Raw genomic sequence first — 19,769 nt, forward strand, 5'->3', positions numbered from 1 at the left:
CTCTTTCACTTTTTTTTTCTCTCTCCATAATGCGGCCCAACGCTTCTGCGCGGGATGATTTTTACGCCTATCAATCATCCCACACTTCACCCACACGTCCACCATCACTTCCACGTGTAAGTGCTGCAGCGCCAATTGTGCATAATTACTACGTGCAGGATGATCGTATGCCTGTGCCGCCGCCACTCTTTCTTACGCCGAACATCTCCGTAGAGAGTCTCGCCCTCAGTCAACCATTACCGCCAACACACGGACGAGGCGGAATGGGCGAAGAAAGTTATCAAGAATTAACACCATCCACACAAGAGCAACAACAACATCAAAAACAACAACAACAACAACGGCAAAGAAGTAAAAGAGATCGTACGGGACATTCGACTCACAATAGCGGGGCATTAGTAGACCCGTACGCTGCTGATCATCAAGGCCCTGTGCGTCCTGTTTCAATAGAGGAGGAGCGGGCGCATTTAAACGCATCCATCGAGTCCCACAGACGTTCGAAACTCCCACGCAAAGAACCCCTCTACGATCATCTCCCGTACAATACTAATACTAATACTCATAATAATAATAACTATCCTAGCAGTCTGCATAATGCCCATGCGATACAGACGAATACGGCGGAGCTGCAGCAACTGCGATCGCAATATGAATCGCTGCACACGCTCGTCACGGAGACCCGCGCGGAGTTGCGCCGCAGTCGCGAAGAAAATGAAAGGGCCCGCAGCGCAGCCGATCGTGCGGTTGAAGAACTGCGGGCCGCCGTCGCACATTTAACGGCCCACGTGGAACTTCACGCCGACCGCCACGCGGCCCTCAGCGGCGCGTTGAGTGGCGCCCCCGCCCTTTTGAATGTCTGCCGCGCCGACATCACCACACTGCAGAGGGATGCGAAGCAAACCGCCGCCGCCCTCGCCGTCCTGCAGAGTACCGTGGCAGACTTGAAGGCACAACAATCCACAGCAACAACAACGGGAACAGGAATGGGAATAACAACAGGAACAACAACAAGAGGAGGAGGAGGAGGAGGAGATGCATCAGTGGGGATTTTATTAACAGCACCGGCGGGTTCAACCGTAGGATCGAATACCACAACTGTAGTAAGTGGAGGAAGTGGAAGTGGAACTGGAACTGGAGGATTTGGATTTAATAAAATGATAAAGCCAGCAGCGGAGAGTGCGACAACAGCAACAACATCCTCTTCCTCTTCTGCCTTTCCAACAACAATAGAGAATAAACCACCGGCGGTTCCTGCAGGGACAACAGGCGCCATGGGAGGTTTTTCATTTGGAACCACTCCCACCACCACCACTGCCTCCGTAGCGCAGACACCAGTTGTTGCCCCTGAAGTGATATCAACGAATACCGCAAGTACGAATCCGTTCAGTGCTTCTCAACAAAGTATAGCACCAGTCAATTCAACTAATACACCTGCAACAAATATGACGTTCGCAATGAATACTTCTATAGGGGGATCAAATCCATTTGCGGCGTCTCAAACTAATGGTGATCCTTCATCATCATCATCTTCATTTTCTAACCCATTTGGCGTACCTGCAAAAACGAATCCACCCGCCCCTACAGAGCAAATGAATTTTGCAAAACCTTTAGAGACGGTGCCGGCGTTTGAGCCTAGTTCTACTAAAAATGTGTCCCTTGGTACTCGTTCTAAAAGGACCAAAATTCATTACTAAAAGGGATCTTTTTACTGTTTGTGTGTGTGTGTATGTTTGTGGTGCCTCTGTGATACTTGTTCAATGAACACCTTGCCACGTACTAATTACAGGCTTTACAAAGTAAAAAAAAGAAGAAAAAAGTAATACAGAAGAGAGAAGTTTTTTTTTATATATATAAATACAGAAAAAAAAAGAAAGAATAGAAATAATCGAAGCTCAAAATGCACCTAATATGGTAAAATGGGTATACTCTTTACACATATACAGAAACGTCTATGTGTAATTACCATACACTTTCTATTGCAACTTTGCTAGTAGAAGTACAGGTGTGTATATTGATTTTACTTTATTGTGTTTAATTGCAATAAATACACACATATTTGTGTCTTGATTATTTTATTTTCGTAGGTATATACGTATATGTTTTTGCTTCATGTGTGATTATGTTTTTTAAATAATAATTTTTCGTTTTAATTTCTCTTTTCTCTGTTATTTTCAGGCCCTTTGACTTTTATGACACAGTGAACTAACAAAAGGTAGAAGAAAAAGAAACGAAAAGAAAATATATATATATATAGTAAAACAAAGGCAATACAAGCTTGCTTGTTTTTTATTATTATTTTAGAGTCTAGAAATAGAAGAGGTGTAAAAGAGTTTTTAATAAAAAAATATGAGGCTTCATTCATTCATTTCTCGAGATTCAAGTATTATTCCTTTTACCCGATGTATTTCTTATACACCTACTATGCTTTTACCACATGAGATAAGAAAGAGCAGCACCATTTCGTCTAATCAAAACACAGCTCATACATCCCCATCAACGGAAGAAACAGTAGAAAATGGAAATAGTGCCCCAGTAGAAAATATAGAAATAAACAAGGAAAAAAAATTTCACACAGCAGTCACTATAGATGCTACACCATTATCAATACATAACACTCCCAAAGTCAAAACAAATCCTTTATCATCATCATCATCATCTTGTGAGGAAAAAGAACCAATAACACCATCATCTACTAATACCCCAGTTATAGGAATAGGCCCAACAGCACTTACAGGTTTACGTCAGCGACCGCAATTCTCTTTTATTGCGGATCCACATGATCGTATTCCAATTGACGCGTTGTCTGTTCACGTTGTACCAAATAACACACCAAAGCCATTACTCCCTATGTGGGCATCAAGTTTGACTTCACCACTGTTAGGGAAGCAAAGAATTCGTGTTGAGAATTGGATTTCCACAGATTCTATGGGAACAATTTCAGAAGAGCATGTGATGGAGTTTATTGCATGGTTACGTGATCAACTGAATGATAATGGATGCTCAGCTTTATTTAAGCAATTGGAAGAAAATATTGAATTTAGTTTGAGACGTCAATATACACGAGGGTTGATAGCACGCAAAGATTTTCATGCAGGTGAAGTCATATTTGCGATTCCTCTAAGTGATGTATCGTTAAATGAACAACACAAAGAACAAGATAAAAATAGTAGTACAGTATCCAATTCATCATCTTTATTATTATGGGGTTTGGTATTAAATTCTGAAACCCTTGAACGTTATTCTATGGCTGCACAACGTCGTGGTGCTCCATCCTATGCCACTATTGAAGCAATAGTAAATAAGAGAAAGTCTAGTTTCGATCCAGTACCACATCCGTTGTTTATTGATCAAGTATATACTGCAGTACTACTCGCCTGTGAAAAGGCAGAAGGAACATGTAGTCCACTTTACCCATACTTGCGTCTTCTTGCTCCATTTGACGATGATCTTATTCGTGAACTTCACGCTGGTGTACTAGATCCACCCACTCATCTTGAATACAATGATCACTGTAACCGCTTTATGCATTATTTAAGGCAAATTCACACAGCATGGTTGGAATCTTATGAAATTTCATGTTGTATTAAAGAGAATTGTCAAACATCTACTTTCGATAAAGAGACAGAAGAGAAAGAAACTGTTGAAAAACATAAAAGAACTAATTACTCTCCAAACAATAGTATGACAAGTGAAAGACTAGAGCCACCTTGTATAGAAGATTTAAATTGGGCTTTCCGTGTTGTACTTTCTCGTCAACATCATCTTCCTGTACGACAACGAACAGATTATTTTGATAGTATTTGCACAGAGGATAAACGTATGCAAAAAGTAGAAGATATATGGACGCGTCTCGTATCAAAGTTACATTGGACATTTATGGATCGTGTATTTGGTGCGGTTGATCACAAACGCCTGCATGTGAATGACTTTAACCCACATATCATTCCCACTATACTTCCTGTAATAGATATGTTACAACATCCCCCAGGCGGTGTGGCAAACACGGCAATAACGGTTGAAAACCTCTCTGCTAATAGTGTGGCAACAAATACAGTTAGACAGCATGACAATCATTTAAAACATAACGGGATGGAATCTTCTGATGGTATACCGTGTGCGGTGGTTCGTGCGCTCTGTGAAGTGGAGACCGGTGATGAATTAACATTACTCTTCTCCCGCTGCTATTCTCTCTCCTACACATTATATCGATTCGGCTTTCTTCCACTACGTCGCCGTGCAGATGATAAGGCCGCTGCAATACACATCCAAAACGCAGAGGAAACACCACATGTACAGTTCACAACAGAAACAACACCACCACTCTTACGTTCTGCGGATTGTACACAAGCACAAGAACGTTAACAGTCACAGGAGAACATTCCAGTACTTTATATGTTTTATATGGTTGGGTTTATTTTAAAGGCATGCTATTCGCGAATTGGACTAAATATTTACAATAATTAATAGTTCTAAAGTGGAGCTAGAAAATAAATTATCTATCCAATATTGTATAGTTGAAACAAAATAGGAAACTGCGTAGTACGTCATTGGATATATGTAATATATATCAAAGTAAACGTACTAGTTTTTCTCCAAGTCAAAAGACAAGAGAAAGAGAACCATATCCATTTTTACTAAAAATACGTAAGAAATGGCAATGGGAAGAACAGCTATACAAAGTTTGTTTTAAACCATATATACACCTTTGCTTTGCATGCATGGCGTTGCACTGTGTGTGACCTCCACAATTCTCTAACGCCTCTGTGTGTATAACCTCAACATATCCTGCGATGACTTGCATGACCTCGTTGGCTATTTTTTTTCTTCCTTTCATTGCTTTTGCTCTCTGCTGACAGGGAACAATAGATTGAAAATGAAGAAACGATCGCCAGGAGTATGGTTCTGCAGGGTTATTGACTTTGCGGCATGTATTATTGTGCCCTTTTTGTTTTTGTCGCTTGTAATATGTTTAAATATGGATCCTGCCTCTGAAGACGCTTTTGCGGATTCTTCTGATATGGACAATGATCATACCTCTACGACAGCTACGTTGCTGAAGAACACCAACATTGCTGATGAACTGCGCTACATCCCACACAGTACACTGCAGAAATGGAGGGAGCGTGATTACCTCATTGTGTTTGGCATCCCATCTGTGGATGTTGATGGTTGGCGGAGACGCCGTTATCTGCAGCGGAGTACGTGCTGGCAGTTCCCTGGTGTGGCACGAAAAGACAATAACTTCACTGGTGATATGTTGGTGCTGTATGTGCTTGCACGGCACCCATCACAGGGATACAATTACTCTGCTGCACTGTTGAAAGAAGTGGAGGCGTATCATGATATCATTACACTGCCGATGAATGAAGGCCGTGCGACAACTAATAAGAGGATTGGCACACATGATAATTGGGGCATGGAGGCTGAAATTGGAATGAGCCGAAAGACATTTTTCTGGTTCCAGACGGCGCTGAAGCTGTTCCCTAATGCGAGTTTCTTCTCCAAGGGAGATGATGACATATTCCTGCGTGTGCCGCAGTTCCTCACGGATTTGCGTGTACTGCCAAAGCGTGGAATTTACTGGGGTGCGTTTTTTCCAGCAAAGGTACGAAGGAATAATTCCGTGCTAAAGTACCAATTTGCGTTGGGCCCGTGTTATACACTTTCGAGGAATTTGGTTGAGTACGTTGTCTCAAACAAGCCCATAAGAGAGTTGGTGTATACCCCGTACTCCGTGGAGCGTGAGGATGAATTTATATCTAGGCGAATGCAGCATGAAGATGTCATGATTGGACTCTTGTTGAGGAGCGCCAGGAAGGCTGGTGTTTACTTTGTGATGGAGAAACGGTGCTCGTTTCACGATATTCACCAGGGACTCCGTACACGCAGGGTCGGAAGCAGTTCTATAATGATACACCGCGTGCGGGAGCATGAGTACATGGAATTGATGGACCGATTTAAGGACCACGATGGGCCTCGACCTAGAAATTTAAAGCAGCTTGGTGGTCGTCGCTTTTCATTTTCTTGTTTGTCGATGTTTTAATGGTATTTGGCCTGTGGTTCTGGGCAAATGGTCTGGGCATTCGTCCTCTTTTGATTGGGTGTCCTTCTGCTTTTGTCTCTACGCCCGTGGGGGTTTCCCTTTGAGTCGTCTTTCTCATTTTTTTCCACTTTTCCTCATTTCTGTATGTGTTCTGATTGCATACTGTTTTCTCGACTGTTTTTTTTTTCTCTTTTTTGTTGTGTTGATGGCTGCCGTCGGGGCTACAGTTAAATCGTGTGGAGCCTTACTGTCCCTTTGGGCTGTCTACGTGTTTGGGCCATTGTCAGTCCGTTTAACCGTTAAGATACATTTTTGCTTTTCTGTGGCATCTTAGACTTTTGCTTGCGTCTTTTTCGAACTTGATTTGTCTCTTTTTGCATAGCTCCCCAACACGGCACTCTTTCTCCTTCTCTTTCTCAGAGAATGGGTGTACGTTAAATGTTTGCTTTTTGCTCCTCACTCCTATGTACTCTTCTTTGCACTTTTCTTGTACTGCCTTGACTCACTGACAAAGCGACATTGCTTCATCCCGTAAATGGGACGTGTAAAAGGGAAGTGGTTAGTGCCATTATCGCAAAATGTGTTCCTTATTTATCCGATTATATTTCTTGCGTTGCTTGCTTTGTTAGGAGGATTTTCATTATCCTCCATTCTGCATATTACTTCTGAGTTATTTACGGAGGAGCATGCTGCACCATGTACAGTTTCGAACAACACAATTGTCTCTTCGCCAATACGGCTTTCACTGGGCGATGCGTTTCGATATATTCCACAGAGTACTGTAGATACGTGGACTCAGCGTAATTACCTGATTGTGTTTGGCATCCCATCTGTGGACATTGATGAGAGGCGAAGACGTCGTTATCTGCAGCGGAATACGTGTTGGCGGTACCATGGTGTTGCGAGAAGAAGAAATAACTTCACTGGAGATATGTTGGTGTTGTATCTACTTGGAAAGCGTCTTTCTAATCGTTATGGATACACTGATGCACTAGTGAAAGAAGCTACTGAGTGGCATGATGTTATTACGGTACCAATAAATGAAGGTAAAATGAGGTCCAATAAAACTGTTGGTGTTTACGGAGCTTGGGATGCTGAAGCACATGTGGGTGTAAGTCGTAAACTTATAACGTGGTTTGAATTTGTCCTTCGCTTCTTCCCCAAAGTTCTCTTTATTGCGAAGGGTGACGATGATATGTTTCTCCGTGTACCTCAGTTCCTTACGGATCTTCGTACTCTACCACGCCGTGGCCTTTACTGGGGTGATCTTTGCCCAGCAAGGTTGCGTGAGGGCAATGTTACTGTGAAGTACCGCTTCGCGTTGGGTCCCTGCTACACACTTGGCAGGGATGCTGTTCAGCGTATTGTGTCATACACGCCACTGCAGCGTTTGATAAGTCAGCCGTACAGCAGTGGTCGGGAAGCGGAGTATGGAGCGCTGGAGCTGTACTCTGAAGATGCCATGGTTGGACTTGTGTTGCGTAAGGCTGGGTACCACAGTCGTGTTGTTTTTGTAAAGGAGTTGGGGTGTTCCTTCCATGATGTTTACAGTGGAGTTCGTACAGGTCCTGTACGGCGCAGTTCTATCATGGTGCACCACTTGCGTGAAGATGATTATGAGAAACTAATGAAAAGGTTTGAGAGAATTAGAGGATCCAGACCAAGAAAAAGAGTTCTCCTCGAGAAAAATAGCTTTCGGTTTCTCTGTAAATAAGCAGTCGTAGCTGTGGATGGTGCATGGTGTTATGCGTTTTTCTGTCCTGTGTGTCTCTGTGATTAACGCCCTTTTTGGGTTTTGACTGGTGTCTGAGTTTCAGCGCTATCTGGGGCCCAGTGGTCTTTGGAGGCCATCGTGTGGTGTTAAATGTGGTGTGTGTATTGACTTGCGAATTCCTCTCTTTGGGCTGGGAACTACGTTAGGTGCTGACTCTAACTCTGTAATGCTCTGACGTGCTGTATTGCAGAGTGATTGTGTCTGTGGTGTTGTACTACATTGTTTTCCTTGTCCTTTGAAGGGTATAGTAACATTTGTTGCTTAATTAATTCCCCCTTTTCCGGTGTTGCCTTAAACAGACATATCTAAATCTTGCTCTCTGTGTTGTGATGAATGGGACTGTGACTGTGTGGCAGTCTCTCTTTGCTCTTCACTGCTGTATGTGAAACCCCTTGTGTATTCTCGACCTCTCTCTGCGGCCACGCAATGCTAAGTGTGTTCATGTAGCACTATGGGCAGTGAAACCTTTGCTTTGCATGCACGGCGTTGCACTGTGTGTGACCTCCACAATTCTCTAACGCCTCTGTGTGTATAACCTCAACACATCCTGCGATGACTTGCATGACCTCGTTGGCTATTTTTTTCTTCCTTTCATTGCTTTTGCTCTCTGCTGACAGGGAACAATAGATTGAAAATGAAGAAACGATCGCCAGGAGTATGGTTCTGCAGGGTTATTGACTTTGCGGCATGTATTATTGTGCTCTTTTTGTTTTTGTCGCTTGTAATATGTTTAAATATGGATCCTGCCTCTGAAGACGCTTTTGCGGATTCTTCTGATATGGACAATGATCATACCTCTACGACAGCTACGTTGCTGAAGAACACCAACATTGCTGATGAACTGCGCTACATCCCACACAGTACACTGCAGAAATGGAGGGAGCGTGATTACCTCATTGTGTTTGGCATCCCATCTGTGGATGTTGATGGTTGGCGGAGACGCCGTTATCTGCAGCGGAGTACGTGTTGGCAGTTCCCTGGTGTGGCACGAAAAGACAATAACTTCACTGGTGATATGTTGGTGCTGTATGTGCTTGCACGGCACCCATCACAGGGATACAATTACTCTGCTGCACTGTTGAAAGAAGTGGAGGCGTATCATGATATCATTACACTGCCGATGAATGAAGGCCGTGCGACAACTAATAAGAGGATTGGCACACATGGTTACTGGGGCATGGAGGCTGAAATTGGAATGAGCCGAAAGACATTTTTCTGGTTCCAGACGGCGCTGAAGCTGTTCCCTAATGCGAGTTTCTTCTCCAAGGGAGATGATGACATATTCCTGCGTGTGCCGCAGTTCTTTACGGATTTACAAGTACTTCCACGAAGGTGGAATTTATTGGGGTGCAATATATGCAGCAAAGGTAGAAGGAATAATTGGGTGGGACTATGAAGTATCATTTTGCGTTGGGCCCGTGTTATACACTTTTTGTCTCCGTACACGCAGGGTCGGAAGCAGTTCTATAATGATACACCGCGTGCGGGAGCATGAGTACATGGAATTGATGGACCGATTTAAGGACCACGATGGGCCTCGACCTAGAAATTTAAAGCAGCTTGGTGGTCGTCGCTTTTCATTTTCTTGTTTGTCGATGTTTTAATGGTATTTGGCCTGTGGTTCTGGGCAAATGGTCTGGGCATTCGTCCTCTTTTGATTGGGTGTCCTTCTGCTTTTGTCTCTACGCCCGTGGGGGTTTTCCTTTGAGTCGTCTTTCTCATTTTTTTCCACTTTTCCTCATTTCTGTATGTGTTCTGATTGCATACTGTTTTCTCGACTGTTTTTTTTTCTCTTTTTTGTTGTGTTGATGGCTGCCGTCGGGGCTACAGTTAAATCGTGTGGAGCCTTACTGTCCCTTTGGGCTGTCTACGTGTTTGGGCCATTGTCAGTCCGTTTAACCGTTAAGATACATTTTTGCTTTTCTGTGGCATCTTAGACTTTTGCTTGCGTCTTTTTCGAACTTGATTTGTCTCTTTTTGCATAACTCCCCAACACGGCACTCTTTCTCCTTCTCTTTCTCAGAGAATGGGTGTACGTTAAATGTTTGCTTTTTGCTCCTCACTCCTATGTACTCTTCTTTGCACTTTTCTTGTACTGCCTTGACTCACTGACAAAGCGACATTGCTTCATCCCGTAAATGGGACGTGTAAAAGGGAAGTGGTTAGTGCCATTATCGCAAAATGTGTTCCTTATTTATCCGATTATATTTCTTGCGTTGCTTGCTTTGTTAGGAGGATTTTCATTATCCTCCATTCTGCATAATTACTTCTGAGTTATTTACGGAGGAGCATGCTGCACCATGTACAGTTTCGAACAACACAATTGTCTCTTCGCCAATACGGCTTTCACTGGGCGATGCGTTTCGATATATTCCACAGAGTACTGTAGATACGTGGACTCAGCGTAATTACCTGATTGTGTTTGGCATCCCATCTGTGGACATTGATGAGAGGCGAAGACGTCGTTATCTGCAGCGGAATACGTGTTGGCGGTACCCTGGTGTTGCGAGAAGAAGAAATAACTTCACTGGAGATATACACCTTTGCTTTGCATGCATGGCGTTGCACTGTGTGTGACCTCCACAATTCTCTAACGCCTCTGTGTGTATAACCTCAACATATCCTGCGATGACTTGCATGACCTCGTTGGCTATTTTTTTTTCTTCCTTTCATTGCTTTTGCTCTCTGCTGACAGGGAACAATAGATTGAAAATGAAGAAACGATCGCCAGGAGTATGGTTCTGCAGGGTTATTGACTTTGCGGCATGTATTATTGTGCCCTTTTTGTTTTTGTCGCTTGTAATATGTTTAAATATGGATCCTGCCTCTGAAGACGCTTTTGCGGATTCTTCTGATATGGACAATGATCATACCTCTACGACAGCTACGTTGCTGAAGAACACCAACATTGCTGATGAACTGCGCTACATCCCACACAGTACACTGCAGAAATGGAGGGAGCGTGATTACCTCATTGTGTTTGGCATCCCATCTGTGGATGTTGATGGTTGGCGGAGACGCCGTTATCTGCAGCGGAGTACGTGCTGGCAGTTCCCTGGTGTGGCACGAAAAGACAATAACTTCACTGGTGATATGTTGGTGCTGTATGTGCTTGCACGGCACCCATCACAGGGATACAATTACTCTGCTGCACTGTTGAAAGAAGTGGAGGCGTATCATGATATCATTACACTGCCGATGAATGAAGGCCGTGCGACAACTAATAAGAGGATTGGCACACATGATAATTGGGGCATGGAGGCTGAAATTGGAATGAGCCGAAAGACATTTTTCTGGTTCCAGACGGCGCTGAAGCTGTTCCCTAATGCGAGTTTCTTCTCCAAGGGAGATGATGACATATTCCTGCGTGTGCCGCAGTTCCTCACGGATTTGCGTGTACTGCCAAAGCGTGGAATTTACTGGGGTGCGTTTTTTTCCAGCAAAGGTACGAAGGAATAATTCCGTGCTAAAGTACCAATTTGCGTTGGGCCCGTGTTATACACTTTCGAGGAATTTGGTTGAGTACGTTGTCTCAAACAAGCCCATAAGAGAGTTGGTGTATACCCCGTACTCCGTGGAGCGTGAGGATGAATTTATATCTAGGCGAATGCAGCATGAAGATGTCATGATTGGACTCTTGTTGAGGAGCGCCAGGAAGGCTGGTGTTTACTTTGTGATGGAGAAACGGTGCTCGTTTCACGATATTCACCAGGGACTCCGTACACGCAGGGTCGGAAGCAGTTCTATAATGATACACCGCGTGCGGGAGCATGAGTACATGGAATTGATGGACCGATTTAAGGACCACGATGGGCCTCGACCTAGAAATTTAAAGCAGCTTGGTGGTCGTCGCTTTTCATTTTCTTGTTTGTCGATGTTTTAATGGTATTTGGCCTGTGGTTCTGGGCAAATGGTCTGGGCATTCGTCCTCTTTTGATTGGGTGTCCTTCTGCTTTTGTCTCTACGCCCGTGGGGGTTTCCCTTTGAGTCGTCTTTCTCATTTTTTTCCACTTTTCCTCATTTCTGTATGTGTTCTGATTGCATACTGTTTTCTCGACTGTTTTTTTTTTCTCTTTTTGTTGTGTTGATGGCTGCCGTCGGGGCTACAGTTAAATCGTGTGGAGCCTTACTGTCCCTTTGGGCTGTCTACGTGTTAAGGGAAGTGGTTAGTGCCATTATCGCAAAATGTGTTCCTTATTTATCCGATTATATTTCTTGCGTTGCTTGCTTTGTTAGGAGGATTTTCATTATCCTCCATTCTGCATATTACTTCTGAGTTATTTACGGAGGAGCATGCTGCACCATGTACAGTTTCGAACAACACAATTGTCTCTTCGCCAATACGGCTTTCACTGGGCGATGCGTTTCGATATATTCCACAGAGTACTGTAGATACGTGGACTCAGCGTAATTACCTGATTGTGTTTGGCATCCCATCTGTGGACATTGATGAGAGGCGAAGACGTCGTTATCTGCAGCGGAATACGTGTTGGCGGTACCATGGTGTTGCGAGAAGAAGAAATAACTTCACTGGAGATATGTTGGTGTTGTATCTACTTGGAAAGCGTCTTTCTAATCGTTATGGATACACTGATGCACTAGTGAAAGAAGCTACTGAGTGGCATGATGTTATTACGGTACCAATAAATGAAGGTAAAATGAGGTCCAATAAAACTGTTGGTGTTTACGGAGCTTGGGATGCTGAAGCACATGTGGGTGTAAGTCGTAAACTTATAACGTGGTTTGAATTTGTCCTTCGCTTCTTCCCCAAAGTTCTCTTTATTGCGAAGGGTGACGATGATATGTTTCTCCGTGTACCTCAGTTCCTTACGGATCTTCGTACTCTACCACGCCGTGGCCTTTACTGGGGTGATCTTTGCCCAGCAAGGTTGCGTGAGGGCAATGTTACTGTGAAGTACCGCTTCGCGTTGGGTCCCTGCTACACACTTGGCAGGGATGCTGTTCAGCGTATTGTGTCATACACGCCACTGCAGCGTTTGATAAGTCAGCCGTACAGCAGTGGTCGGGAAGCGGAGTATGGAGCGCTGGAGCTGTACTCTGAAGATGCCATGGTTGGACTTGTGTTGCGTAAGGCTGGGTACCACAGTCGTGTTGTTTTTGTAAAGGAGTTGGGGTGTTCCTTCCATGATGTTTACAGTGGAGTTCGTACAGGTCCTGTACGGCGCAGTTCTATCATGGTGCACCACTTGCGTGAAGATGATTATGAGAAACTAATGAAAAGGTTTGAGAGAATTAGAGGATCCAGACCAAGAAAAAGAGTTCTCCTCGAGAAAAATAGCTTTCGGTTTCTCTGTAAATAAGCAGTCGTAGCTGTGGATGGTGCATGGTGTTATGCGTTTTTCTGTCCTGTGTGTCTCTGTGATTAACGCCCTTTTTGGGTTTTGACTGGTGTCTGAGTTTCAGCGCTATCTGGGGCCCAGTGGTCTTTGGAGGCCATCGTGTGGTGTTAAATGTGGTGTGTGTATTGACTTGCGAATTCCTCTCTTTGGGCTGGGAACTACGTTAGGTGCTGACTCTAACTCTGTAATGCTCTGACGTGCTGTATTGCAGAGTGATTGTGTCTGTGGTGTTGTACTACATTGTTTTCCTTGTCCTTTGAAGGGTATAGTAACATTTGTTGCTTAATTAATTCCCCCTTTTCCGGTGTTGCCTTAAACAGACATATCTAAATCTTGCTCTCTGTGTTGTGATGAATGGGACTGTGACTGTGTGGCAGTCTCTCTTTGCTCTTCACTGCTGTATGTGAAACCCCTTGTGTATTCTCGACCTCTCTCTGCGGCCACGCAATGCTAAGTGTGTTCATGTAGCACTATGGGCAGTGAAACCTTTGCTTTGCATGCACGGCGTTGCACTGTGTGTGACCTCCACAATTCTCTAACGCCTCTGTGTGTATAACCTCAACACATCCTGCGATGACTTGCATGACCTCGTTGGCTATTTTTTTTCTTCCTTTCATTGCTTTTGCTCTCTGCTGACAGGGAACAATAGATTGAAAATGAAGAAACGATCGCCAGGAGTATGGTTCTGCAGGGTTATTGACTTTGCGGCATGTATTATTGTGCTCTTTTTGTTTTTGTCGCTTGTAATATGTTTAAATATGGATCCTGCCTCTGAAGACGCTTTTGCGGATTCTTCTGATATGGACAATGATCATACCTCTACGACAGCTACGTTGCTGAAGAACACCAACATTGCTGATGAACTGCGCTACATCCCACACAGTACAGTGCAGACATGGAGTGAGCGTGACTACCTGATTGTGTTTGGCATCCCATCTGTGGATGTTGATGAGAGGCGGAGACGTCGTTATCTGCAGCGGAGTACGTGTTGGCAGTTCCCTGGTGTGGCACGAAAAGACAATAACTTCACTGGTGATATGTTGGTGCTGTATGTGCTTGCACGGCACCCATCACAGGGATACAATTACTCTGCTGCACTGTTGAAAGAAGTGGAGGCGTATCATGATATCATTACACTGCCGATGAATGAAGGCCGTGCGACAACTAATAAGAGGATTGGCACACATGGTTACTGGGGCATGGAGGCTGAAATTGGAATGAGCCGAAAGACATTTTTCTGGTTCCAGACGGCGCTGAAGCTGTTCCCTAATGCGAGTTTCTTCTCCAAGGGAGATGATGACATATTCCTGCGTGTGCCGCAGTATCTTTATCAATTACAAATGCTTCCACGAAGAGGAATGTATTGGGGTGCAATATATGCTGCAAAGAGGAGGAATTTGGGTGGGACTATGAAGTATCGTTTTGCGTTGGGCCCGTGTTATACACTTTCACGTGATGCTGTACTGCAGGTGGTATCCTATGAACCTGTTCAACGTTTGGTTCATGTTCCATACTCCGTGGATCGTGTTGCCGAGTATATAGAGAATTATTTGAATTCGGAAGATATGATGGTAGGCTTCATTCTTCGGAAGACTAATTTTCATAATAGGTTGATTTATTTTATGGAAAGACGGTGTTCATTTCATGATGTGCATGAGGGGGTTCGAGTTGAACCCGTGAAAAGGTCCTCCATGATGATTCATCATTTATGGGAGAATGAGTATGCGAAATTTATGAGATTGTTTGGGAATAATACACTTCCTTTACGACGAATTAAGAGGAACATTGGGCAAAGGCGCATTGAATTTTATTGTCGATGAATTTATTGGAACCTTATGTTTTTTTATTATTTCGATTGCTTTGTTTTTCTCCAGGCTTCTCTGTTTTTTGTATAATTTTTTATTTATTGTAACAATACTGGTATTTAAACCGATTTATTTCTACTTGGTAGACTTTTCTCTTTCCTTTTCTATGTTTTGGAATTTTTTTTTTTTGAGGGGGGTTAAACATTTTGGATTGGTATTATTTCGCTAGATACTTTTTTTTTGTTGGTGTGCGTGTTTTATATCATGAACGGTACTGATTTTTCGTTTCTTAAGCGGCAAGAAAGAAATATAAAAGTATACATGCTTAATATATGCCTTGTTGATTTTGTATGGATAAGTGATGTTTTAGGATATAATATTACCTTTTGGTTTTTATAATTCTGTTGTAATTGTGTTTAATTCCTTTATTATTATTATTATTATTATTATTATTATTATTATTATTATTATTATTATTATTATTATTATTATTATTATTATTATTATTCTCTTTTATTATATTTTATTCTTCCCTCTCCTCTCTCTCTCTATATATATATATATATATATATATTGGCTTTAGTGCCTATTACCTGAGGCATTGCGCTTCTCCCCCATTACCACACTGTTGTTGCCCCTCTAGCGGCATGACCGTAACAACAGCCAACATGTCCACTACAGCCGTTATGAATGGAGACACCACCAATCGAAACTCAATGGACAATTCCCCCGTCATCATCGCCACAAATACAAATACAACTACAACTAAAACAACAACATCAGGAGCAACAACAGCAAGATCGAGTACACCAAAGAAATCTCTATTGCCAGCCTCTATTCGCACGTGTCCGTACTGCCGCCATCTTGGTTCCACCGCCCACATTGCCCGATGTGCACAGAAGGATGTGCAGTGCAGTTTCTGCGGTACTTTAATGCCGGCAGCGCAGATCGGCGCCCACACAACTTACGCGTGTGAAGAACGGTTGACAATTGTGGCGTGTGTGGGCTGCGGTGTAGAAATACCGCGAATGGAGATGATCGAACATTTACGCACATTATGCACTGGGAGTCAATTCCGGTGTGAAAAGTGCCAGCAGCTGTTTCTCACACCGGCGGAGTATGCGATGCATGCCACCACGATTATAACGGGATGTCCATTAGCGGTGAAAGCACAGAAGGAGGAGGAAAAGGAAAAAGAAAGGGAAGAAAAGGAAGAAAAGAAGAAACAACATGAACAAGAACAACAGTCACAAAAAAAACCACAACCACAAAAACAACCACTAAAAGAACAAAAACCAAAACAAAAAACTTCCGAGTCTACACAGTCGAATGTGTATGGGACTGAACATGCAGTGGTTAAAGTAAAAAGAAGAGGAACGACAGCATCCACCACATCTATTCATACTCCCAAAGCAACATATACAAATAATATTATGGAGACAGTGGTGCCATCTACACCAGAAGCACGTCCATGTACGGAGGAGGTAGTGGATGTTCAAATTCAAGATAGTAAGAATAACGTTTCCCTGTCTAAACAAAAAATAGATAACAGTGCGAGTCGTGTGCAGGAGAGTCATCCCTGTCCTATTCTTACGGAGGAAGATTGTCTTGCAAAGACAGTCGCCCGCATTTCAGAAAATCGAGGAGGATCACCCGCAAGACATCCTTCAAAGTTTACGCAAGTAAAAGAGAAAATCCCCTATAATCCAGCAGCCGCTTATAAAGAGATGAAACTAAATGGATCCAGTTCTGTACATAAACCAATGCGAGAACGACAAGCACAATGTCTAGAGGCAACACATTATTCACGTGAACGCAATCGTGTAAATCCAATGCATTCCATGTGGTCTATGCCAGTAACAAACTTACATAAACAGTCACGGGGCCTTTTAAAGGAATTACAGGAACGACGTGAAGCGCTTCAGAACTCAAAACAGCGGTATAGCAATATTGTGAGCGCCGCCGCCCCGCGACTCGCAACCGCAGAGCTGCAAGCCAAACGAAGTCAACAACAAAATCAAAAACAACAACAACCAGAAAGAGAAGAAGAGGGGGATTTAGGTTTACGTAATAGAACTATACGTACTTCACAAGGTGCTGCAGCAAAGGGCCTAATCCCACGATACAAATCATGTCCACCGGATCGTCGTCGATATATGACTCCATTTCTTGGTGAATCACAGCGCAAAAACCATATCACTCAATCAACCAGCGATGCAAGCGCGAATGACTGCAGAGTGTTACTCACGGTAACTCCAGCACAGGAAGAGAGAAAGGCGGCTGAATTTGAAAGACACAACAGTGCTCATCATTCATCTAGACAAATGCTGAGAAAAACTTCTCCTTTTGCTGCAGCTGCGGCTGTCGGTGCTGGCGGGCGGCGTTCAGGAAGTTGTCGTCGAATGCCTTCAGAAAGTACAAATTGAACGGTTATGTCATTTGATAAATTAAGGGCAGAAAGAGAACGTCTTAGTTTAATGCTTAAAAATGCGGAAGATAAGAAATTGCATACATGTCAGAATACGTGTTCCAATCATCATGATTCTCATAAACACTGTAATGGTCAAAATGGTGTCAATTCAAATTCCGCTACTCTTTCTGTGGTGTGTGAGAATCAGCGGTTAATTTCATCCTCACAGCCTGCAGAAACAGTCATAGCAAGAAGAAAATAAAAGACAACTGCGTCGTTTTCAGAAGTTGGTGGAAAATCTACAAATGATATATTAATTAAGTGGGCTTAACTGCCATTCATTATGACTTATTATATCTAATAAATAACTCTGGTGCAATTTTTATTATTGTGATAGGCACTATTCTGTTTCAAAGTTTTTTTTTTGTACACAAGGAGTATGAAAAAGTAAATAAATAAATAAAAGTAGAAGAAGGAACAACAATAAAGTTTTAAGTAAACCTTCCTTCCTTCTCCTAAAAAGAAAAAGAAGAAAAAATGTTGTTTTTACTTTTATTCTTCTTCTTTCTTTATTTTTGTTTTCTGTGATGCTGTGATGGTGAATCATATCTTTTGTTCTCTCTGCAGGGACATACGGTAAGGCTGCGGGAGTTGTGTGGTATAGATGAATATACATATGAAGGCAAACACCAATACAGCCGTATACAGGATGAGAGAGGAAGAGAGTCTATAGATAGACAAGAGTAGAAAAAGGGGGAATTGTGTATAATGATTCGAGATCGAGAAATGCAACAAAAAAAAGTTGAGTAAGAAAATGGAAAGTTGAACGTAAACAAATTAAGGTGGGACAGAAAAGAAGAAATGGTAAAGACACACAGAGAATTTTTGGGCAAAAAAGTATCCCTTTGTGTGTTTTTCCTGTTCCTCCATGCATCTCTGTGTGTCTTTGTTTCTTGTTTTTGCTCTTTTTTTTGCGTTGCCGAAATTATCCGCTGTTATTATTATTGTTATTGTTATTTTCCCTTTTAGACTTATTTTTGCTGTTTTCACTAATTGATTAAGTATGTATGTGTGTGATTTTCCTTTCACATTGGGAGGGTTGTGTCTTTCTTTGTGTCTCAGTATATATATGTGTCTGTGTCTGTGTCTGTGCCTGTGGAGAGTAAAGTGTGGATATAATGTAAATGGGCGTATTTTTATAGAAGTTGATGATTTCTTTTTTTTGTTTTGTTCACTATTTCCTTATATATTTTAAAGGTGTGTTACGTTTTTTTTCCCTTTCCTTTTTTTTTTGCTCTACACAGGGTAAAGGTGAAAGTACGAGAGAGCGAGAGAGGAAAAGACTTTGGTAATATAAACATCTATACAGATCTCTTTTTTTATTTCCTTTATTTCTTCTTGCTATTTGCTTTGGTTGCTTGAAAATCCCCTCATTATTTGCGTTCCTGCCAAAGTTTGATGGACTGATGTGTTTGAATAGAGAAGTAAATGCAGGAGGAGTGTTAAGATTATCTATTTCTATATCTCTATAATATATATATATATATATATATATATATAGCGAGAGAGAGAACTATGTATGTGCAGAGAGGCATATTGCAGGAAACATGACGACTGGTGGGAATTGCAGGCGAGGCAATATTTGAAGAGAAAAGAGGTAAATGTGTGATAACATGATCTTAACAAGGTGAAGAAGATACGGAAAGAAAAAAAGAAGGAAATTCCACGTAACTCATTCAAAAAAGAAAAGGGAGATTAAGTAAAAGTGAGAACAAAAGTAAAGAATAAAAAGAAGATGATCAATTTAAAAAAAAAACGAAAAGGGGAAAGAAGTAAAAGGAAGTGAAGTAAGATGGAGAGCTTTAAAAAAAGAAAGAGAAGAATGCGTATGAGAGGACTGATGGAAGAAGAGAATTGCTTTGGTGGATTGCTTGAACTGTTGACTATTCTAAGTCGTAATTTTATGAATCCATAATACATTTAAAAAGAAACGAAAAAAAGAATAAAATAAGAAAACTACAGGAATAAAGAAATTTAGTATATATTTATGGTGTTCGACATTTGAGCTGTACAGTCTTTGATCCATATCAAGTGTTTTTGACAGCATGTACAGAGCTGTTTTTCTTATTTTTTCTGCACTTGTAAAGAGTTCTTTTTAAGAATTTCTTTCTTTCAGTTTTTTCCCCTTGCGTATGATGAACGCTGTTTTTGTTTGCTCTGAAGAAGGAAACCTTTTGGGGATTTTATTTTCTCTTACCCTTCTTTTAATACTCTTTAAAGCATCTTTTTTTTTCCTTTTGATTATATTTTTGAACCCCCACTCTTTTTTTGCTCTTCCTATTATTCCTCATTTTTTTCTATAGTGATACTGTTCTTC

At 42.1% G+C, this 19,769-nt stretch overlaps 7 protein-coding genes across 7 annotated transcripts; all 7 read left to right on the forward strand.

Annotated features, from left to right (window-relative positions):
• Window positions 1–29: 29 nt before the first annotated feature.
• Window positions 30–1,694, forward strand: LSM04_006261 (uncharacterized protein; the record flags this gene model as incomplete). The annotated part of the gene is made up of 1 exon (XM_067330547.1): window positions 30–1,694. The coding sequence occupies one exon, from the start codon at window positions 30–32 to the stop codon at window positions 1,692–1,694; it is 1,665 nt and encodes a 554-aa protein (XP_067194580.1).
• A 727-nt stretch (window positions 1,695–2,421) lies between these two features.
• On the forward strand, window positions 2,422–4,362 carry LSM04_002818 (SET domain; the record flags this gene model as incomplete). Its single annotated transcript, XM_067330548.1, has 1 exon — window positions 2,422–4,362. The coding sequence occupies one exon, from the start codon at window positions 2,422–2,424 to the stop codon at window positions 4,360–4,362; it is 1,941 nt and encodes a 646-aa protein (XP_067194495.1).
• A 1,405-nt stretch (window positions 4,363–5,767) lies between these two features.
• On the forward strand, window positions 5,768–6,043 carry LSM04_009644 (uncharacterized protein; the record flags this gene model as incomplete). The annotated part of the gene is made up of 1 exon (XM_067330550.1): window positions 5,768–6,043. The coding sequence occupies one exon, from the start codon at window positions 5,768–5,770 to the stop codon at window positions 6,041–6,043; it is 276 nt and encodes a 91-aa protein (XP_067194664.1).
• A 5,381-nt stretch (window positions 6,044–11,424) lies between these two features.
• On the forward strand, window positions 11,425–11,700 carry LSM04_006605 (uncharacterized protein; the record flags this gene model as incomplete). The annotated part of the gene is made up of 1 exon (XM_067330551.1): window positions 11,425–11,700. The coding sequence occupies one exon, from the start codon at window positions 11,425–11,427 to the stop codon at window positions 11,698–11,700; it is 276 nt and encodes a 91-aa protein (XP_067194592.1).
• A 2,133-nt stretch (window positions 11,701–13,833) lies between these two features.
• Window positions 13,834–14,997, forward strand: LSM04_000488 (uncharacterized protein; the record flags this gene model as incomplete). The annotated part of the gene is made up of 1 exon (XM_067330552.1): window positions 13,834–14,997. One exon carries the CDS (start codon window positions 13,834–13,836, stop codon window positions 14,995–14,997), a length of 1,164 nt encoding a protein of 387 aa, XP_067194454.1.
• Window positions 14,998–15,629: 632 nt separating this feature from the next.
• On the forward strand, window positions 15,630–17,408 carry LSM04_005174 (uncharacterized protein; the record flags this gene model as incomplete). The annotated part of the gene is made up of 1 exon (XM_067330553.1): window positions 15,630–17,408. The coding sequence occupies one exon, from the start codon at window positions 15,630–15,632 to the stop codon at window positions 17,406–17,408; it is 1,779 nt and encodes a 592-aa protein (XP_067194561.1).
• Window positions 17,409–17,414: 6 nt separating this feature from the next.
• Window positions 17,415–17,654, forward strand: LSM04_008420 (uncharacterized protein; the record flags this gene model as incomplete). Its single annotated transcript, XM_067330554.1, has 1 exon — window positions 17,415–17,654. The coding sequence occupies one exon, from the start codon at window positions 17,415–17,417 to the stop codon at window positions 17,652–17,654; it is 240 nt and encodes a 79-aa protein (XP_067194629.1).
• Window positions 17,655–19,769: the final 2,115 nt, after the last annotated feature.

The sequence above is a fragment of the Trypanosoma melophagium genome, assembly GCF_022059095.1.
Source record: "Trypanosoma melophagium isolate St. Kilda chromosome Unknown ctg11segment0, whole genome shotgun sequence".
Classification (NCBI taxonomy): Eukaryota; Euglenozoa; class Kinetoplastea; order Trypanosomatida; family Trypanosomatidae; genus Trypanosoma; species Trypanosoma melophagium.